The sequence below is a fragment of the Solanum verrucosum genome, unplaced genomic scaffold (assembly GCF_900185275.1).
Source record: "Solanum verrucosum unplaced genomic scaffold, falcon-dt-bn FXZP01000007.1, whole genome shotgun sequence".
NCBI lineage: Eukaryota > Viridiplantae > Streptophyta > Magnoliopsida > Solanales > Solanaceae > Solanum > Solanum verrucosum.
The window spans coordinates 6,158,278-6,175,765 of record NW_026020177.1 but is presented as its reverse complement, the minus strand read 5'-3'; the positions used below and the strand labels follow the sequence as shown (position 1 = coordinate 6,175,765).

The 17,488-nt window shown below is 39.2% G+C and overlaps 1 protein-coding gene across 1 annotated transcript; it reads right to left on the bottom strand.

Annotated features, from left to right (window-relative positions):
* Nucleotides 1-398: 398 nt before the first annotated feature.
* On the bottom strand, nt 399-958 carry LOC125829140 (uncharacterized). Its single transcript, XM_049508397.1, has 2 exons — nt 779-958; nt 399-674 (listed from the first exon to the last, which is right to left on the bottom strand). Exons 1-2 carry the CDS (start codon nt 956-958, stop codon nt 399-401), a joined length of 456 nt encoding a protein of 151 aa, XP_049364354.1.
* Nucleotides 959-17,488: the final 16,530 nt, after the last annotated feature.

Genomic DNA, 17,488 nt, shown 5'->3' with positions numbered 1-17,488 from the left:
ATCAGTATTAACCACAACTCACACTCAAAATTGCAAGAGAACTGCCACTTTCAAACACACAAGAGGTGGCAATTTTTAAAATTGATTCAAAAACCATTTGCAAGTCAAAACAATGGACACACAATAGATCAAAGCCACATGTATATAAAAACATAAAATGCGATCCAATATTCAAAAAACAACAATGGCAAACGTCCACAAAAACAACCCAAAAGAGGTAGGTATAAAAAATACCTCACCCCACCAAACTAGTCTAGCAGTAGTCCTCAAATGCAAAGAAATATAGAAACAAAACAATCTAAAAATAGAAATGGAGGCAAAAGAGTCATCCTACTAGGCTAAGCTTGGGGTGAAGTTTGCATGTCGGTGACTCCATCTATCTAGGCATCCGTTCCCTGCTAAGTAGCATCCTTGGCTCTGCTAGAACTCACCATCGACGTCTCCCTAAGAGATGCCTGCCTAGCTATCTCGACCATGATGCCCTCCAGATCTGCTAGATCATCATACATGGCTGCGTCTCTAATATCGAGCTCCTTCTCATCAGTCTCTGAGTCAGACTCAATAGTTGTGCTCTCTCTATCAACATCTCCGGTCGTAGTAGGCAGAGGAATCTCTGAACTGGTAGGAACATTTGCGCTTGGGATGTTGAGGATCTCAACTACGCCGAATAACATCTACATATCTATGGACTTCAGCTCGTCCAAATCTTTCTTCAACTCAACAATATCGGCCCTCAAGGCCATCAAACAGCATAATCACACTGACCCTACTCGCATGCCTCAACCCTCACTATAAAAGCATCTAGAGCCATCTTGTGGCCATCAATCAACTCCTGGTGCTCTCTAATCTCAACCCTGATTAGGGCCAAAGCAACACCAATCGCCCACTCTATCATCCCAAACACAACAACCTCAACCCGGAAGGCACGCACATCGGCAGATTGAGCCATATGGCCCATCTTATATAACATGGCCTAGGTGATAGGGGGTAGGGAAGCAGTGGTAGCAACGACAAAAGTAGTGGGATGGGGTGCAACAGTAAAACTTGGAGTAGCAGAAGAAGAAGGACCAGAGGTACGTGTAGGCTCACATGCCTGAGGGGGAAGTATTGCCTCAGCCGACAACAAATCAACCTCAACTACCAGGGATGTATCCACTGGTGCAGCCCTCCTCCCGTCGACCTCATCTCTCAAGTACTCGGCCACAATCCGCCGGATGTTAGTAGAGCAAGTGGGTGTCACCTCTGCATCCATCTTCTCATTCATAGGGGCACAGTCCTGCCTACACAGCTCAGTGATCAGCACCAGAAATGGAAGGGAAGTTTGCATCTGCTTGGCCCTCATGGCCATCTCTTGGTCAATGATCAGACCCAAGTTCAGCCTTTGTCAATCCATAATAGAACCTAGGCACGCAACCTTTGGGTGTCAGAGGATCGACTCATTCTGCGAAGGCATGATGGTGCTGCTAATAAACTCGAACTACTATATGGCATCCACATTCAAGTTCTTCTTCTCAATCGGTGCACCGGCCTCGATCCACTTCGATGTCATATCAGAAATGAGGGGTGCCAACTAACCCTTAAGATTATCTAGGGCCTTTTTCTTAATGAGGTCAATATAGTCATGCATGAAGTCCTGTAACCACCTAAGTACCTCATAAATCTCCGTGCTGCTACACTTCACCTTCTTCCCCCGAACAACCACAAAGTCAACTAGCATGAATGTACTGGCCTTATTTTTCCCATCGATACCAGCTCCCTATAAGCTGAATATAACTCCCAGACCCAAGTAGGGATGTAGGGGCCTCGGGGTTTAGGGAAAATCTTAAATATGTGGAACTTTAGGGTGTTCCACACCTCAAGATACCTATGACCACACCATCGATAGAAAACCACTTTTATTCTAGAATAGTCATCAAACCCTCGGCCTTTAGGCTGTTGAGTGACCAAAGTGGAAGACCCTAATCTAGTGGAGCCTGTACAACTGTCTGAGCTGGAGCTGGAGGAGGAGGAGGCACAGGAGGAACTGGGATCCTAGACAGATCATTCATAGTCTTGGAGTGTAGCTCCGCTCTCCTAGCTTGTAAGAGCTAGTTATTTTCTGGCTCGGATATGGAGGACGTAGAATTGCCCTCAGATTGGCCCTCATTGTCATAAGTAGTGAAGTGTGTACCATAGAAACCCTCACTATTGGAGCTCCCCTCCAAAGGTGTGGGTTGTACATGACCCTTACCCTTGCCAATTCCCCTTTTTGGAAGAAGTTTGTTAGCGGGGGACCGAGAGGCTGCAACCTCCTCATTGATCAGTATCCCTCTAGCCCTTTTTGGGGCGGTTGGTTCTTTCCTGCTACTATGGGTCTAGCCATACCTGTAAAACAATGTTGATAACATTAGACTTAGTTTAGAAAAAATCGCATTGTAACAGTTGTAAGAAGACTCACCGAACCATTCGGTGAGTCGCTGAACCCCTTTGAAGAGCCAAGTCAGGCTCGTGGCAAGTTCCTGAGTAAAATAACTCAAAAATAATCACAATTAGGTGATGTCTAGGGCAATTCAATGGATTGGTGACACCATTTAGTGAACTAGAAGTAGTTTGCCAGATGTTACATAATAATTTCAGGAATTTTGGGCGCATAAGGGCGATTAGAAGGGTCTTTCGGCGAGTCGCTGAGCGAAGTTGGCGAGCTCAGGCATATCACCAAAAGTTACAGAATCAAGCCAACAAAATAGAGAATTAAAAGGCAATCGAAGGGACTTTTGGCGAACTGTCGAACCACTCGACGAGCTCGACCCAGCTCGCCGAATAGTCCATCATGCCAGATCTTTACCCTGACCATCAAAATCTAACCCTCAGCCCATGAAGACAAAATTAAACTATTTCTCTATGCAATTAGATTCAGACCCATACTACCCATGCCCACAGTGTACTCAGACTTACTCCGATTTGGCCAAAATCGACCAATTGACTTATTTTTCCCTTAAGAATGACATCAACCACTCTATCATTAGGCAAAATCCAGCAATTAGCACAATTCGGGGTTACTTAGAGTTCACCCCCACTAGACCCACAAGAAATTCAACATAACCCAACAATTTTAACATGCTTAGACACGGGATTTCACAAATTAAGGGCAATTAACAAAGATTTAGACTAAATACGGGTAAACAACACTCCATATTGTCAACAAATCAACACTAAGCACATAGAACAACCATACAACTATCAAGCATTCAATTTCAACAAAATGTAAAGTAGGGTTCGGGAAACCAACCTTAGATGCCAAAAATTTAAAATGCTAAGCTAGCAATGAATCCCAAAGATCCTCCCCGAGTTGTAAATCCCACACAAATTTAAGAAAACTAGTACGAAAGCAAGAAAATATGTGGTAGTAAAAAAGTATGAAATGAGGGAGATTTTTTAATTTAAAACAATTTGGCCTTAAAGACCTTTCAGTTCACGCGCCAGTCGGCGATCACGACTTACGTTGTCGACCCACTCGGTGAAGCTCTGAGTGGTACTTTAGCTCGCCAAGTTTTACAGAACATGTAGTAAGCTAGGTGGTTTCAATAGCGATCCAAGTCGGGCTCGCCGACCTGTTCAGTGAGTCGCCGACTGGACCTTTGCTCGCTTAGCTGCCATTTTAATTTCAACTTTTCAACCTGCACATTCAACACCCGTTATTCAATAAACAAAAATTAAACATAAAAGATTGGGTTGCCTCCAAAGAAGCACCTTATTTAACGTTGTGGCACGACTTGGATATGCTCTCAAGGTTCATTTTTTGGGTTAGCCAAGGTATCACTTGGTAGACCCCATTTTTGCCTTGGGTTCAAATGAGATGTGATTTGACCCATTTGTGTTTCCAGTTGTTTGATGGACACTGAGTGAGAGGTGACCGTCTGATTTAGTGTGGAGACGTCCTTTTTCATTTCTTTTAAAACTTTGTCCGACCATTCCACTTTATTGATAATATGAGCAAGAATATCTCTGTTGCGAAAGTTTTCTGGGTCAGCCCTTTGCTCTTTTGGGTTTTGACGCTCATGGGGAGGAACGTATCTTTCCTTGAGAAAACCGGATAGCACCTACACCACCCAAATGTACTTCATTCACATCGTTCAAGTTACTGATGTCGTTATTTTTGCCCAGCTGGCTGGCGTTACTTCTATTGAAACTCATTTCGTCACCTGATCAAAGGCACAAAGAACAAGCATAAAGTTAGGTTCAACTACAATACGATAAGATCACAAACAAATGTTAGCAAGAGAAATATAAATACCACTCCCCGACAGCTGTGCCATTTTGGATAAACGCTCAACTACACCTCATCCAATACTAGGTGTAGGCGATCGTAATCTTGTACAAAACCAAACGAAGAGTTGGGATCGAACCCATAAGGATCAGTACAAGTTTGAATTAAATTACGAAGTAATAAATGTGGTCTAATTGGTTATAGGAATAGAAATTATCGAATTCATTTAGATAAATCAAAGGGGTTGACACGAATGTCAGATGGGGGGATTGGTTTGTCAATTAGCAACTACAACAATTACGAAAATAGGGGAATCAATAAGTAGAAAGGAATTCTCTGGGATGTGATCGATTATTGGCTAATTTCGCTATATGGGTAATTGTAATTTATGAACAATTGTTGAACCTCTGTCAGTAGGCTAGACTATAGATGCAATAGATTTCTGTCAAACAACTATTACGATTCAAGCGAGTTCTTTCAAACCTCGACAAGCATAACACTAAAAGCAGCCCAATACCTCAATATATCTACTCTCTAGAGCTACATAAGTAGAATCAAGTTAAGATTCACTCTCTCGAGCTGAACCCATAAAAACCCAATCACTACAATCGTCAATCAATAACCTTAGTTTTGAAACCTCTTTCTTAAGCAAGCCCAAAACACTAAGTTAGAATTTCATTAGCAACTACAATTCATAGATTGATGCACAACCATCAATTAAACACACTTCAGGTTAGTATTTAAATCAGTAAACAACATTACCCATAAGCTAATTAAGCAAATAATCACATGATAACACCCCAAGAATTGGGGTTTTAGCCACACATAATAAAAAGGCAGAAACTATTACCAATTATGTTATCCGTGAACTGGGTAATGGTTCCCAAATCTCTACAATGCTTCAATTCAACTCCATTCAAAAACCCAATTGAAAACTCATCCAAACAAAGTCTCAAAGAAAGCTCAAAGTTCTACAATGGAAAAATTTCTCAAGAGAATAACTAGATTAAAGGTTGGATTCCACCCACACTTAATTATGCTTTTTAAATTTTAATTTATAGTTTCCCAAATTTTGGCCTTCAGGACGATCAGGCGAAGTAAGTCAAGCATGGCCGACCAAGTCGGCGACGCGCCCATTGCCCCATTCCATCGCCGATTTGCCTTGACTCTTTATCCTCAGTGTTTTGTGACTTTAGGTAATCAAGGTTGAGGTCACCGATCCATTCGGCGGTATGCCGACTATCCATTTCCATCGCCAAGTAGGTTTTTCTATAGTACTGGCACTCTAGAACTTTTAGCGAGTTGAAGAGCCACTCGGCAGTTCGCCGAGTGGTCTTGGCGATCACCAGGACTACCTTTCTTCAACTTCTTAAGCTTTTTCTCTCCTTTTTTCTAGATAATGTTCTTGTCTTGCTCCTTAACCTTCATTGCTGTAAATCAACAATTTAACATCAGTTCAAAGCATAAATTAGGCATTGAGGACAACAAAACTAATAAGTCAAAATCTCAGACTCATCAATCACCTATTAAGGCTTGATGCTAATGTTGTCGAAAATGAATCAATGGAAATTGATGATGCCTTTCCGCATGAATCGGTATTGTTCAACTGTCAAACCTCAATTATTTGATATGCCAATTTTATTGTGTGGTATGCCACTTAAATATCTCAATATTCACCAAATGAGGAAATTCTTGTTCCATGTGAAGAAGTATATAAGGGATGAAACATTCCTTTTGGAGAATGGCCCGACAATTTTATTAGACATTATGTGCCTGAAGTGGAGATGCACGTAATACATGAAGCTTGGCATGGTCTGCACAACCTCTAAAGTTTTGCAATGTTATTTTTGGCCCACAATTTTAAAAGATTCTCGTGCCTTTTTCACATGTTGTGGGCAATGCCAAATGAAAGAGAGTATTTCAAGGCAACTTGAGTTACCTTTGTCAAACATCATTGAGATCAAATTATTTGATGTTTGGGGAATTGATTTTTTGGTCCCATTTCCTTGGTCAGTTGGGAACACATACATTCTTGTGGCAGTTGACTATGCGTCCAAATAGGTGGAGGCGATAGCATTACCAAACATAGAAGGGAGAAGTGTCACAACATTCTTCGAAAAGAATATTTTCACAATGTTTGGGACCCCGTGATCCAATACAAGTTATGGGGGCTCACATTCTTGCAACCATAAATTTTAAGAACTTTTTTCTAAGTATGGTGTCAAGCATAAGGTGGAAATACCGTACCTTGTGCAATATAGTGGGAAAGTTATGGTGTTCAAGTGGGATTTAAAGTTAATCTTAGCAAAAATAGTGAATGTCCATCACATTGATTGGTCTAGCAACCTTGATGATGCATCGTGGGCCTATCACACTACTTTCAAATCCCTTATTGGCATATCTCCATACAAATTGGTGTTTGGGAAATCTTTCCATCTTTCGGTTGAATTAGAGCATAAAGCCTTATGGTCACTCAAGAGGGTGAACTTGAATTGGGAATTTGTGGCAAAAAATTGTGTGAATCAATTCCTTAAATTACATGAGTATAGGCTAAAAGCATATGAAAGCTCTACCCTCTATAAAGAGAAACTTGAACAGTGGCATGATGTAAAGATCTTGCCTCTTGAGTGTAGAGTGGGTGAGCTAGTCGTCCTCTTTAATTCAAGATTGAAACTTTTACCAGGTAAGCTTAAGTCCAAGTGGACTAGTCCTTACACAATCATAAGGGTGTATGGAAATTGAGAAATTGAAATCGAAGATACAAAGGGGGTCAAATTCAAAGTGAATGGCCAAAGGTTGAAAGTATACTTCAGGGAAGGTCGTGATGCACGAGTGGTTGATGTGGTGTATTTAGATGATGCATGAAAGCATATCCACATCGTTTAGTGATGTTAAAGAACGCTCTTCTTTGGAGGCAACCCAAGCATTAGTAGTTATCAATAATGTAGGTATCACTTGTGCAGGATCGACACACGATCAACTCTTGAGAGGGGCATTCAGTGATCCGCTGAAGCACTTAAGCGAAGCTATAAAGAGTTCACCCAATAGAAAGCTCAAATTTTGGGTGAACACTTTCAAATTTGGTGTATTGTACCCCTAGAATAGAGATCACCGATGTGACTGGTGAACCCGAATCAGTTCATCTAATGGGCGACACAAATTAAAGGGGTACATTGTCAATTTTAGGGATGGAGATAGAATTTTTGCTACTCGTCTATTTACATTATTTGATCATTTTGAAGCTCGCCAAGTTGGACTCTAAATTCTCATATGCTACAGGCATGATAGGTGATTTATCCGTGTTTGGTGATCCATCGACTTGTTTGGCAAACTCAAATTTCAAGAAATTAGGGAGTCCCTCAATCTAAGCTCAATTCATTGAGGACATCGTATTTTTATTTTTCGTGGGGAGTGAGGCACTTTGGGTGTCTACCCTTTTGCTATGTGCACTTTAATCTCTCTATCCTCTGATTTGTAGAATGTTTGAGGTTTCATTGAAGAAAAATTTGAAAACTTATTGTATTCAATATCGATGTCTTGAATAATGCTTATGATAAGATAGTGTTACTGTTTGTGTTGCAAGAAAGAATCGATGTAGTTTCACTTTAGAGCGATCTTTTTGGATCTTATGTTGACTAGCTACGTTTTGATGTGATCCTTGTAATGAACATCTGTAACACCTCTAGTTCGAGAAGATGAAAAAATGCAGCTTTCCAGGACCTGGTGCCAGAACCACGGAAGCCACCGATGGTCTATGGTCTGACACACGGTACTTAGGTGGGATCCATTGTTGGGGTCCAGGGTTTAGGGATCTCTCATCCTACCCACGGCCGAACAGTACTGTCTGTGGTTGGACCTACTCACCGTAGGTCTGGCCGTAGGTGAGGGTTAACAACCAATTAGAAGAAAATGGTTGTTGGGTCCACTTCAAATGGTCATATATTTTAGCACAAAATGAATTAGGTGTCCCATGACCTATCAAACTAAAGATAGTTTAATCTTCTTTCCAACGGCAGTGAGTTTGCTAAAATCCAAGCTCGGAGTGAAAAGTTATGCTCGTTTTATTGAAGCTCTGTCGGGCAGACCATGAACCATGACCCCAGTCGATGTTCGGTAGTCCGAATGACGGTGCATTAATCTCACCGTAGTTGGTCTTTGTCACCTTTTAATTCAAGGTCATTTTTGTCTTTTCCCTATGCGTTGGGGGAACTTAAACTAAGTCATTTGATGCCTAAACTACGTCGTTTTACTCAGTCTAAGCCTAATAACCTAGTCAAACAAACCTATAACCCTCATTCTCCAACAATCATCCAAATTAGAATGAAAAGAAGAGAAAGAGGCACCAGTTTCTTTCAAGAACCAACAACAGTGTTCTTCAAGTTTTAGCCACGAAATCCAAAGGATTTTTCCGTAGATTTCGTCACCAGGTATGTGAGATTTAACTAGTGGGTTAGTTTCATCCACTAGGTCCCTAGAATTTAATCAGTTCTTTGATTCTACATAGCTTGTTTAGACATAGCGTTTGTAAAATATTGGGAATTTGTTGTGGTTTCAGCACTTATAGAATCCATAGTCTAAATAACATGTTTTCTTGGAAACTTTGCATAGTTCCTTGTATCCTAGTTTGTGTAATTTCTCTTAGTTCATGAATTATACTTGCTAGGTCAGTTAAACAGAAAATCATGCTCCTGATTTCAAATGTCACATTCTTAGTATAAAAATGTTGCATTCTCAGTTAGCATGTTAGTAGTTTGAGCTATTCAGTATTTAGTGTATTTTAGCTTCATATGTATTTAGTTGCGAGTAGACTTAAAAATGAGTTAGACTAGGGTTCAATGTACCCTCATAGTCCCAGAACTACGTGCTCGCGTAGGATTATAAGTCCCCTATATTGGGCATCACTATTGGTTATCACTCCACAATCATGCCTTTATACCCCTGGCAAGGTATATTTGGTCCTCTCGATACGGCGTATACATCAGACTCCATGCTTATCTCATGTGGTTTATGTCAGTTAATAGTGGCTCCCACAATCAGACTCTTAGTGTATTTGACCAAGTTTTTAGCATTTATATCAGTATACAGTTCAACATGTTATCTTCATGATTAGTAATTGGTCATGGCATTCAACTTAGCTTCTTAGTTATGTGACAATATTTATATTCTTGTTCATAATATGTCACTACTCAGTTATGCTTTGTTCAGCTCATGTATTTTCTCAGCTTAGTATATATATCATGCATTCTCGGTACACTCTAAGTATTGACGCATACTCTACATTACATCATTTCAAGATGTAGGTTCAGGTACACAACATCCAGATCACGCTTAGATCAATTTTCGGTCCACATTCAACAGCTTCAGTGGTGAGTCCTCATATTCCGAGGACAATATAAATTCTTTAATTTTAGTCATTATTTTTATTTTTAGTTTTGTTAGAGTTAGCTGGGGGCATCTCCTAGTAACTCAATTCAGTTAGAGGCTTTTCAGACATAGTTGTAGATTCAGCTTTAGTTTTTAAGTGGTTGTTTCAATTATCACAAAAATCTTACTTTATTTCACTTATATTGAGACTGTTTGGGTTTTTCTCCACTTTAGATATCCATTGTTTTAGCTTCCACATAGTATATGTTTGACTCAGTAACTTTTATAGTGTGCTTGATATATGCAAGTCACGGGGTTAGCTTGGGGTCACTCGTGATACAAGGTCCCGTGTTACGTCTAGGGTGTAGCCTTGGGTGTGAAAAACTTGGTATAAGAGCATTAGGTTCAACAGTCCTAGGGTATCAGAAAGCCACACTTAGTAGAGTCTCTTTCATAAGTGTGAAGCACGCCACACCAATGAGGGGGAGGCTATGAAGTGTTTTAAGAAAAAAATCACTTTCTTTGTTGTTCTTATCGTGCGTGAGGTATGATTCAACTTCTCCTTTCTAATATGTCGTTATGCGTTTCAGATCATGCCTCCTCGTACAACTAATACACAAAATGCTAATGCACGCAATGATAATGCACTTCCTCTAGTCCCTAATCATGAGGTTACGATCAAAAAATTCTGTAATGCGATCCAGCTCTTGGTTCAGAGTGTAGCCAATAAGAACAGTCAGCAGGTACCTGTTCCTGCAAACACGAATGGTGGATCAGCTACAACTAGGATTCAAGACCTTTTTCGTATTAGTCCACCAAAATTTCTAGGGTCAAAGTTTGGCGAGGACCCACAGAACTTCATTGATGAAGTTAAGAAAATCCTAGAGGTGATGCAAGTGACCGGAAGTGAAAGGGTAGAGCTGGCATCCTACCAGCTTAAGGATGTGGCTCATATCTGGTTCACTAAGTAGAAAGACAATAAGAGTGTGGATGGACCTCCTGTGACTTCGTATTGTCTTATTGGAGCTTTTCTCGATATGTTGTTCCCAAGGGATTTGAGTGAAGCTAAAGCACAAGAGTTTATGAACTTGAAGCAAGGTTCAAAGTCGGTCCAAGAGTACGGGCTGAAGTTCACCCAGCTCTCAAGGTATGCTCCACACATGGTTTCAGATCCAAGGGCATAAATGAGTAAGTTCTTGTTTGGGGTATCTGATCTGGTGAAGACCGAGTCCAAGAATGCTATGCTTCTAGGGGATATGGATAACAAAAATGATTCATGCTCAGCAGGTTGAGGGAGACAAGCATAGGGAAATGTCTAAGGATGACAAAAATGCCAGAACAGGAAATTATGAATACTCACAACAAAAGTCAGGCGGTAGGATCGCTCACAGTTTTAGGAAAGGTTTACTGCCCCAGCACCTTCATCAGCTAGTGCTTCATCCCCCAAGTTTCGACTAGACCAAAAAGGTAGGGCAACAATCTCTAAGTCTCAGGAGAGCACTTCTGGTAACAAATCCTTCCCAACTTGTCCAAAGTGTGGTAAGAACCATCTAGACGAGTGTCTTGCAGACAAGGAAGGGTGCTTTGGGTGTGGTCATTATGGCAGTTGGTTGAAGGATTTCCCTTCTGCCAGGCAGGGTGAAGGATGTAAAAACCATAGGGCTTAGTCTACAGCTCCAACAACACTAGCAGGTCGTCCAACTAAGCAAGGTGCTTTATCTGGTATAGGTGGTATTTAACACCAGAAGAGGTTGTGTTCTCTTCAAGCTCGCCAGGACCAAGAAGATTTTCCTGATGTGGTCATTGGTACGTTACGAGTCATTTATTTGGATGTTTATGCGTTGTTAGATCCAGGAGCTACATTTTCTTTTGTAACTCCTTATGTAGAAGTAAACTTCGTTGTCAGTCCAGAAACACTCTCAGAACCCTTCTCAGTCTTTACTACAATTGGTGACCTAGTTATAGCTAGACGAGTGTACAAAAATTTCCCTATCACAATCTCTCAGAAAGTCACCTCAACAGACCTTGTAGAGTTAGAAATGGTAGATTTTGATATCATTCTAGGCATGGATTGGTTGCATTCATGTAATGCCTCAGTCGATTGTAGAACTAGAATCGTTTGGTTTCAGTTTCCAAATGATCCTGTCTTAGAATTGAAGGGTAGTAGCTCAGCGCCTATATGTCGAATCACTTCTTACTTTAAGGCCAGAAAAATTATTTCCAAAGGGTATATCTATCCTCTCGTTCGAGTTAAGGATTCAAACTCCAAAACCCCCACTCTTGAATGAGTCCCTATCATAAATGAGCTTCAAGAAGTGTTTCCAGAAGATCTTCACGGAGTTCTTCCCGGAATGGAAATCAACTTCGGAATAGATCTTCTTCCAGATACCCAACCCATTTCGATTCCTCCTTAAAGAATGGCTCCATCTAAGTTTAAGGAATGAGTAGTTGAAAGACCTCTAGATAAGGGCTTCATAAGATCCAACATCTCTCCATGAGGTGCTCCAGTGTTGCTCGTGCAAAAGAAAGATGGTTCTCTCAGGATGTGCATTGACTATCGACAGTTAAACAAAGTCACAATCTAGAACAAATATCCTATCCCTAGGATTGATGACTTGTTTGACCAACTTCAGGGTGCTAGTTGCTTTTCTAAGATATACCTCAGATTCGGCTATCATCATCTCAGAGTTATAGATAGTGGCATTCCTAAGACAACCTTCAGAACTCAGTATGGTCATTATGAATTTGTAGTTATGTCTCATGCAGCTTTCATGGACTTAATGAATAGGGTATTCAAACAGTATTTGGACTTGTTCGTCATCGTCTTTATTGATGATATCCATATTTATTCTCGGAGTGAGGAGGAGCATGCGACTCATCAGAGAGTTGTCCTACAGACTCTCAAAGATCGCTAATTATTTGCTAAGTTTAGCTAATGTGAATTTTGGTTACAGTCGGTCGCTTTTCTTGGTCATGTGGTATCTAGCAAATGGATTTGAGAAATTTCTCAAAACTTTGAGGCAGTAGATCACTTACCCTGACCCACCTCTCCAACTGATATCAGAAGTTTCTTAGGTTTGGCCGGTAATTACAGGAGATTTGTACAAGGATTTTTATCCATAGCTTCCCTATTGACCAAGTTGACTCAGAAAAAGGTCAAATTTCAGTGGTAAAATGAGTGTGAAAAAAGCTTCATCTTAGCTTATTTGTTATGTGTCAGTATTTATATTCTTGCTCAAATTATGTCATTTCTCCGTTATGCTTTATTCAGCTCATATATATATGTTCAACTTAGTATCTATATCGTGCATGCTCACTACATTCCAAGTACTATGCATACTTTGTGCTACATCCTTTCATCATATAGGTTGAGGTACTCAGCATCTAGATCAGTCTTAGATCGAGTCTCGATCCGCATTCAGCAGCTTCAGTGGTGAGTTCTCATATTCTGAGGACAATAAACATGCTTTCATTTTAGTCATTATTTTTAGTTTCAGTTTAGTCAGAGTTAGCTAAGGGCATGTCCCAGCAACTCAACTCAGTTAGAGGCTTTTCATACATAGTAGTAGATTCAACTTGAGTTGTTAAGTGGTTGTTTTAGGTATCACTGAATTCTTAGTTTATTTCACTTATATTCAAACTATTTGGGTTTTTCCGCACTTCAGATATCCACTATTTTAGCTTCTGTATGGCATATGTTTTACTCAGTAACTTTTATAGTATAGTTGATATATTCCAGACTCAGGGTTAGCTTGGGATCACACGTGATTCTAGGTCCCGTGTTACGTCTAAGGGGTAGCTTCGGGCGTGACAATATCGCACACAATTTTTTAAATTTTTGGAATGTTCTAAATGAATGTATTTGAAGTGCAATGTGTGGTGAGGTTGTACTTGAAAGCATGTGTGTAGAGTCCTAGAATTTGCCTTGTTTGTCTAATTGTCTAAACCTTGGGAAGTGTAAGGCATGATCTTGGTCAAATATTTTAAAAGGGAATCCAAACTTTCTGAGTATTATTATGACAAGTTGTTCATGAAATTTAAAAGAGAAAAAGTTTCTTAGCAAAGATATGAAGGTCATAAAGGAGGAGCAACGTGAAAAAGGCGATTCGTTGTAGGGAAGAACAAAAGGTGGATAGGAAGTTTATATAGATTTGAAAAATACAGGCACAATGATGACCCTTTATTTTCCAAATCTATTTGAGTTGCCTCTCTACACTTTGTTCTTCCCTGCAATGAACTACCTTTTTGACGTTGCTTCTTCCTTCAAACATTCATATCCTCTTTAGAAAAAAATTCTCTTCTTATCATTTTGAAAACCTTTCATAATATTTTTCATATCCGCACCTTCCTTTCTACATCAAAATGATCCTATATTTGGTTGCGGAAAACTATTTTGTTTCCCCACCACAAACCTTTCTACAATAAGGCACTATAAAAGCAAAAAAGATAAAATCAAACAAGAAAGGTGATATAGTTGAACCCGTAGTTGACATGATTCCCGAACCATCCTTCGGCAAATATCATCAGCCTCAAACCCCTTCCATAAAGCAAATCAAGGACTTTTATAGATTGACTGATTAGTATCTTTCTGTAATTTACTCTTCTCACCTCCCTATTGCCCGTAAAAATGAATGTAGGGTGACAACATCTAGGTACATGGACATGATTGCTGCGAAAGGGTAACTTTTCAGATGCTTAACAACTAATACATATAGACATACCCCTACACCCTCAGATTCGGTAACTCATCCATCAACCAAGTTGTCCTCATTTTATCTACAGAGTATAAGGTGTCCTTAGTTCAAGTTGTGCCATCTGTACGGAGAGCAGGCATTTTCCATTCGTTACTTAGCCAACAATGTTTGCTAAGACTCATCGTGATTCATTTAATCTTTCTTTAATAACCTTAGACTTTTTTAAGGTGGCTATTGTTATTAACTTTGAGCACTGGGGAGCTATCTTCTCTAATTCTAGGGTCTTCTGGTTAAGGAGTGACTTTTGAAAAAAACCTTTCATCTTATTTTTTTGTGTTGTATCTAAGATTAATGTTTGAGACATACTCCGGATATATTTCCAAAAAAAGTGTTATTGCTCAAGTATAAACAAAATATTGATGAGAGGTAGTCGTTTGTCCATCTATATATATATATATATATATATATCAAGAAGTTTTTATCCAATGAAAGTAGTATTTTGTATAAGCTATATAGAAATTCAAGTATCATATCTCTTCGTTAAAATGACACTAGAGGATAATGTATGGTTTCCTAAGTTGAAACTCTAGCCACTTCATAAAAGTATCGTGTAGTAAAGAAAGATCAAATGAGTTAGGGTGAGTCCTAGCCCAACATAAGCGAAGAACACCTTATATTCAGCAAAGATAGAGCATAACTTGATTCATGGATGAGTTTAAAAATTTAATGGTGAAGGTTTACGTATATATGTATGAGTGGTCAAGCTTCTAAAAAGTAACCCTATTGAATCTACTGGGGACATCTACTCGAATGTCGTCACCCCACACCGCATTGTTCCCATTGGGAGGTGAGGATGTTGGATTACAAATGGACAGTCATTGTCAGTTACAATCCCCAATTTTCCTCAAGGAGGTGCTTCGAGCATGAAGTTCTTTACCTAAGGTTTATTCAGGAATCATGTCAATTGTTGGTTCAAATGTATCACCTTTATTGTTTGATTTCTTTTTTTTTTTTCTTAAATCTCATTGGAGAAAAGCTTGTGGTGGGAAAGGGAAGGCTATTCCATGACCAATAATCAGTGCATTTTGATGTAGAGAGGAAGGCGCGGAAAAAAGAATTATGATGAAAGGTTGTTAACAAAATTAAAAAGAAAAAAGTTTTGTAATGAAGATATGAAGGTCAAAAAGGAGGAGCAACGTCTAAAAGGCAATTCGTTGTTGGGAAGAATGAAATGTAGAGAGGAAACTAATATAGATTTTCAATATAAAGGCACAGTCATGACCCTTTATTTTCCAAATCTATATAAGTTTCTTCTCTACAATGAACTACCTTTTTGACGTTGCTCGTCCCTTCTAACCTTCATATCTTCATTATAAACCTTTTTATTTCTTCATCATTTTAACAACCTTTCGTCATACTTTTCATGTCCGCACCTTCCTCTCTACATAAAAATTATACCATTATTAGTCACAAAAAATAGTTTTGTCTCCCCACCACAATCCTTTATCCAACAAGGCATCAATGTCACGAACCAAAGTACACCCTAGACATGACATGGTGTATAGGACCCTGAAACTTGAGAGGCCCTACACAAGCATAAACAAGATAATAGAATTTTATCGAGAGTTCAAAGACAGTTTTTACATCAAAGATTTTGACAAAACGAAGTGGAAGTGTAACATAGTCTCAAAGCCATCTAGTAAGTCAAAAGAGTGATTGGGACGTAACCCATACATCACATACAATATCCAAAAAGTAAACACAATAAGAAATAAAGGGTTTGGTCCTCGGAATATGAGGACTCACAACTCTTCAAAAGCTACTAAGGTGATCACTAACCACGAGGATGCAAAATAGGAGTGTTGGATCCTACATAAGTGAAACAATGTACGCAAGAGTATGCGTTAGTAAAAAGAATGAGCCAAGTATGATAGCAATGCATAAGTTATAAAACATGCTAAAAGGACTTTTTATGACATGCGAAGACCAAGTTAAAACATAAGATAAGAGGTTAGAAAACATAATCATGATCATGGTCAATGAAAGTGAAAATCATCTATAAACACATATGAGATACTTCTAGAAGTACCCTTAGTCCATTATTGTGGGAAGTAGCCATAACCGACATATAGACCATGTGAGCTATAACATGGAATGTGGTGTCCACCCCACATCGAAAAGGGGTGTCCTTACTTGTCAAGGTAAGAACCTTAACTTTTAGCTTACGTGAATCCACTAGCTAATGTATATCTAAGACCATCATCCTATGGGGGCACATAGGTATGGGATAAGGAGATTGCTACTAGAAACCCGACCTCTAGCTATGGGAGAGCTTCCATCTCAATATCCTCTCAGTGCTAAGAATAAATCTCACGGAATAGTCATTAATCTTTACTTGACTTATCATTAAGAGACATGGGTAATCGTTGCTTCTCTTTATCATCCATGGAAAGCATATCAAGTAGTCAATCCAAGCTAGGTTTCATTAGAATAACTCCTAAATCGTGATTCAAAGTTTAGTTGAGAAAACCTTTCAACCCTAAGAATCCTTATGTAAGAAAACCCTTTCACATTCATGTATTGGGTAGTATGTGAGAAAACCTTTCAGAATAACTAAAACAACAGTGATGCTTTACTCTCAAAGCAACGTAAATCATTTTTCATCAGTTTCATGAAGAACATGCATGTCTCCATAATTTCATCTTTCATACTTCAAAACACAAATTATATCATCATAGTCTAGAAAACATGGGTTATACATGGGTTAATAAGATTTCAACTTAAAAGCATGCAATTACTTCAATTCATGCATAAGAATACATAAAACAATAAACTGGATCAACATTGAAAGGAACTCATGGCAATTGAACAAAACCCCTAATTTGATTGGGAAATCTAACTTTACAAAATTGGGGATTTTAAAAACCAATGGAGGAAAGAGCTCTATAGATGAGGACTATCATATCTTGGAGTTCAAAGACCTCAAGAAAATAGTGAATTTGGAGACTTGATCTTGAAAACTGTCACGCTTCGAGGCTACCCCCGTGACGTAATGTAACACACCAGTATTTGAAAGAACTAGAATTGGAAAGAGTAAATTTGGAAAATTTGGCAAGTTATGATAAGTATGAGTTTTGGGTCAATTTCAAACGGCCATAACTTTCAGTACAAGATGAGTTAGGTG

What these genes read in the sequence shown, in the direction of transcription:
- LOC125829140 (XM_049508397.1), bottom strand. Translation starts at nt 958, where the DNA reads ATGGGCCATATGGCTCAATCTGCCGATGTGCGTGCCTTCCGGGTTGAG. An exon ending in CTTTTATAGTGAGGGTTGAG is followed by an intron (nt 675 to 778) that starts GCATGCGAGTAG and finishes ATAGATATGTAG; the next exon opens with ATGTTATTCGGCGTAGTTGA.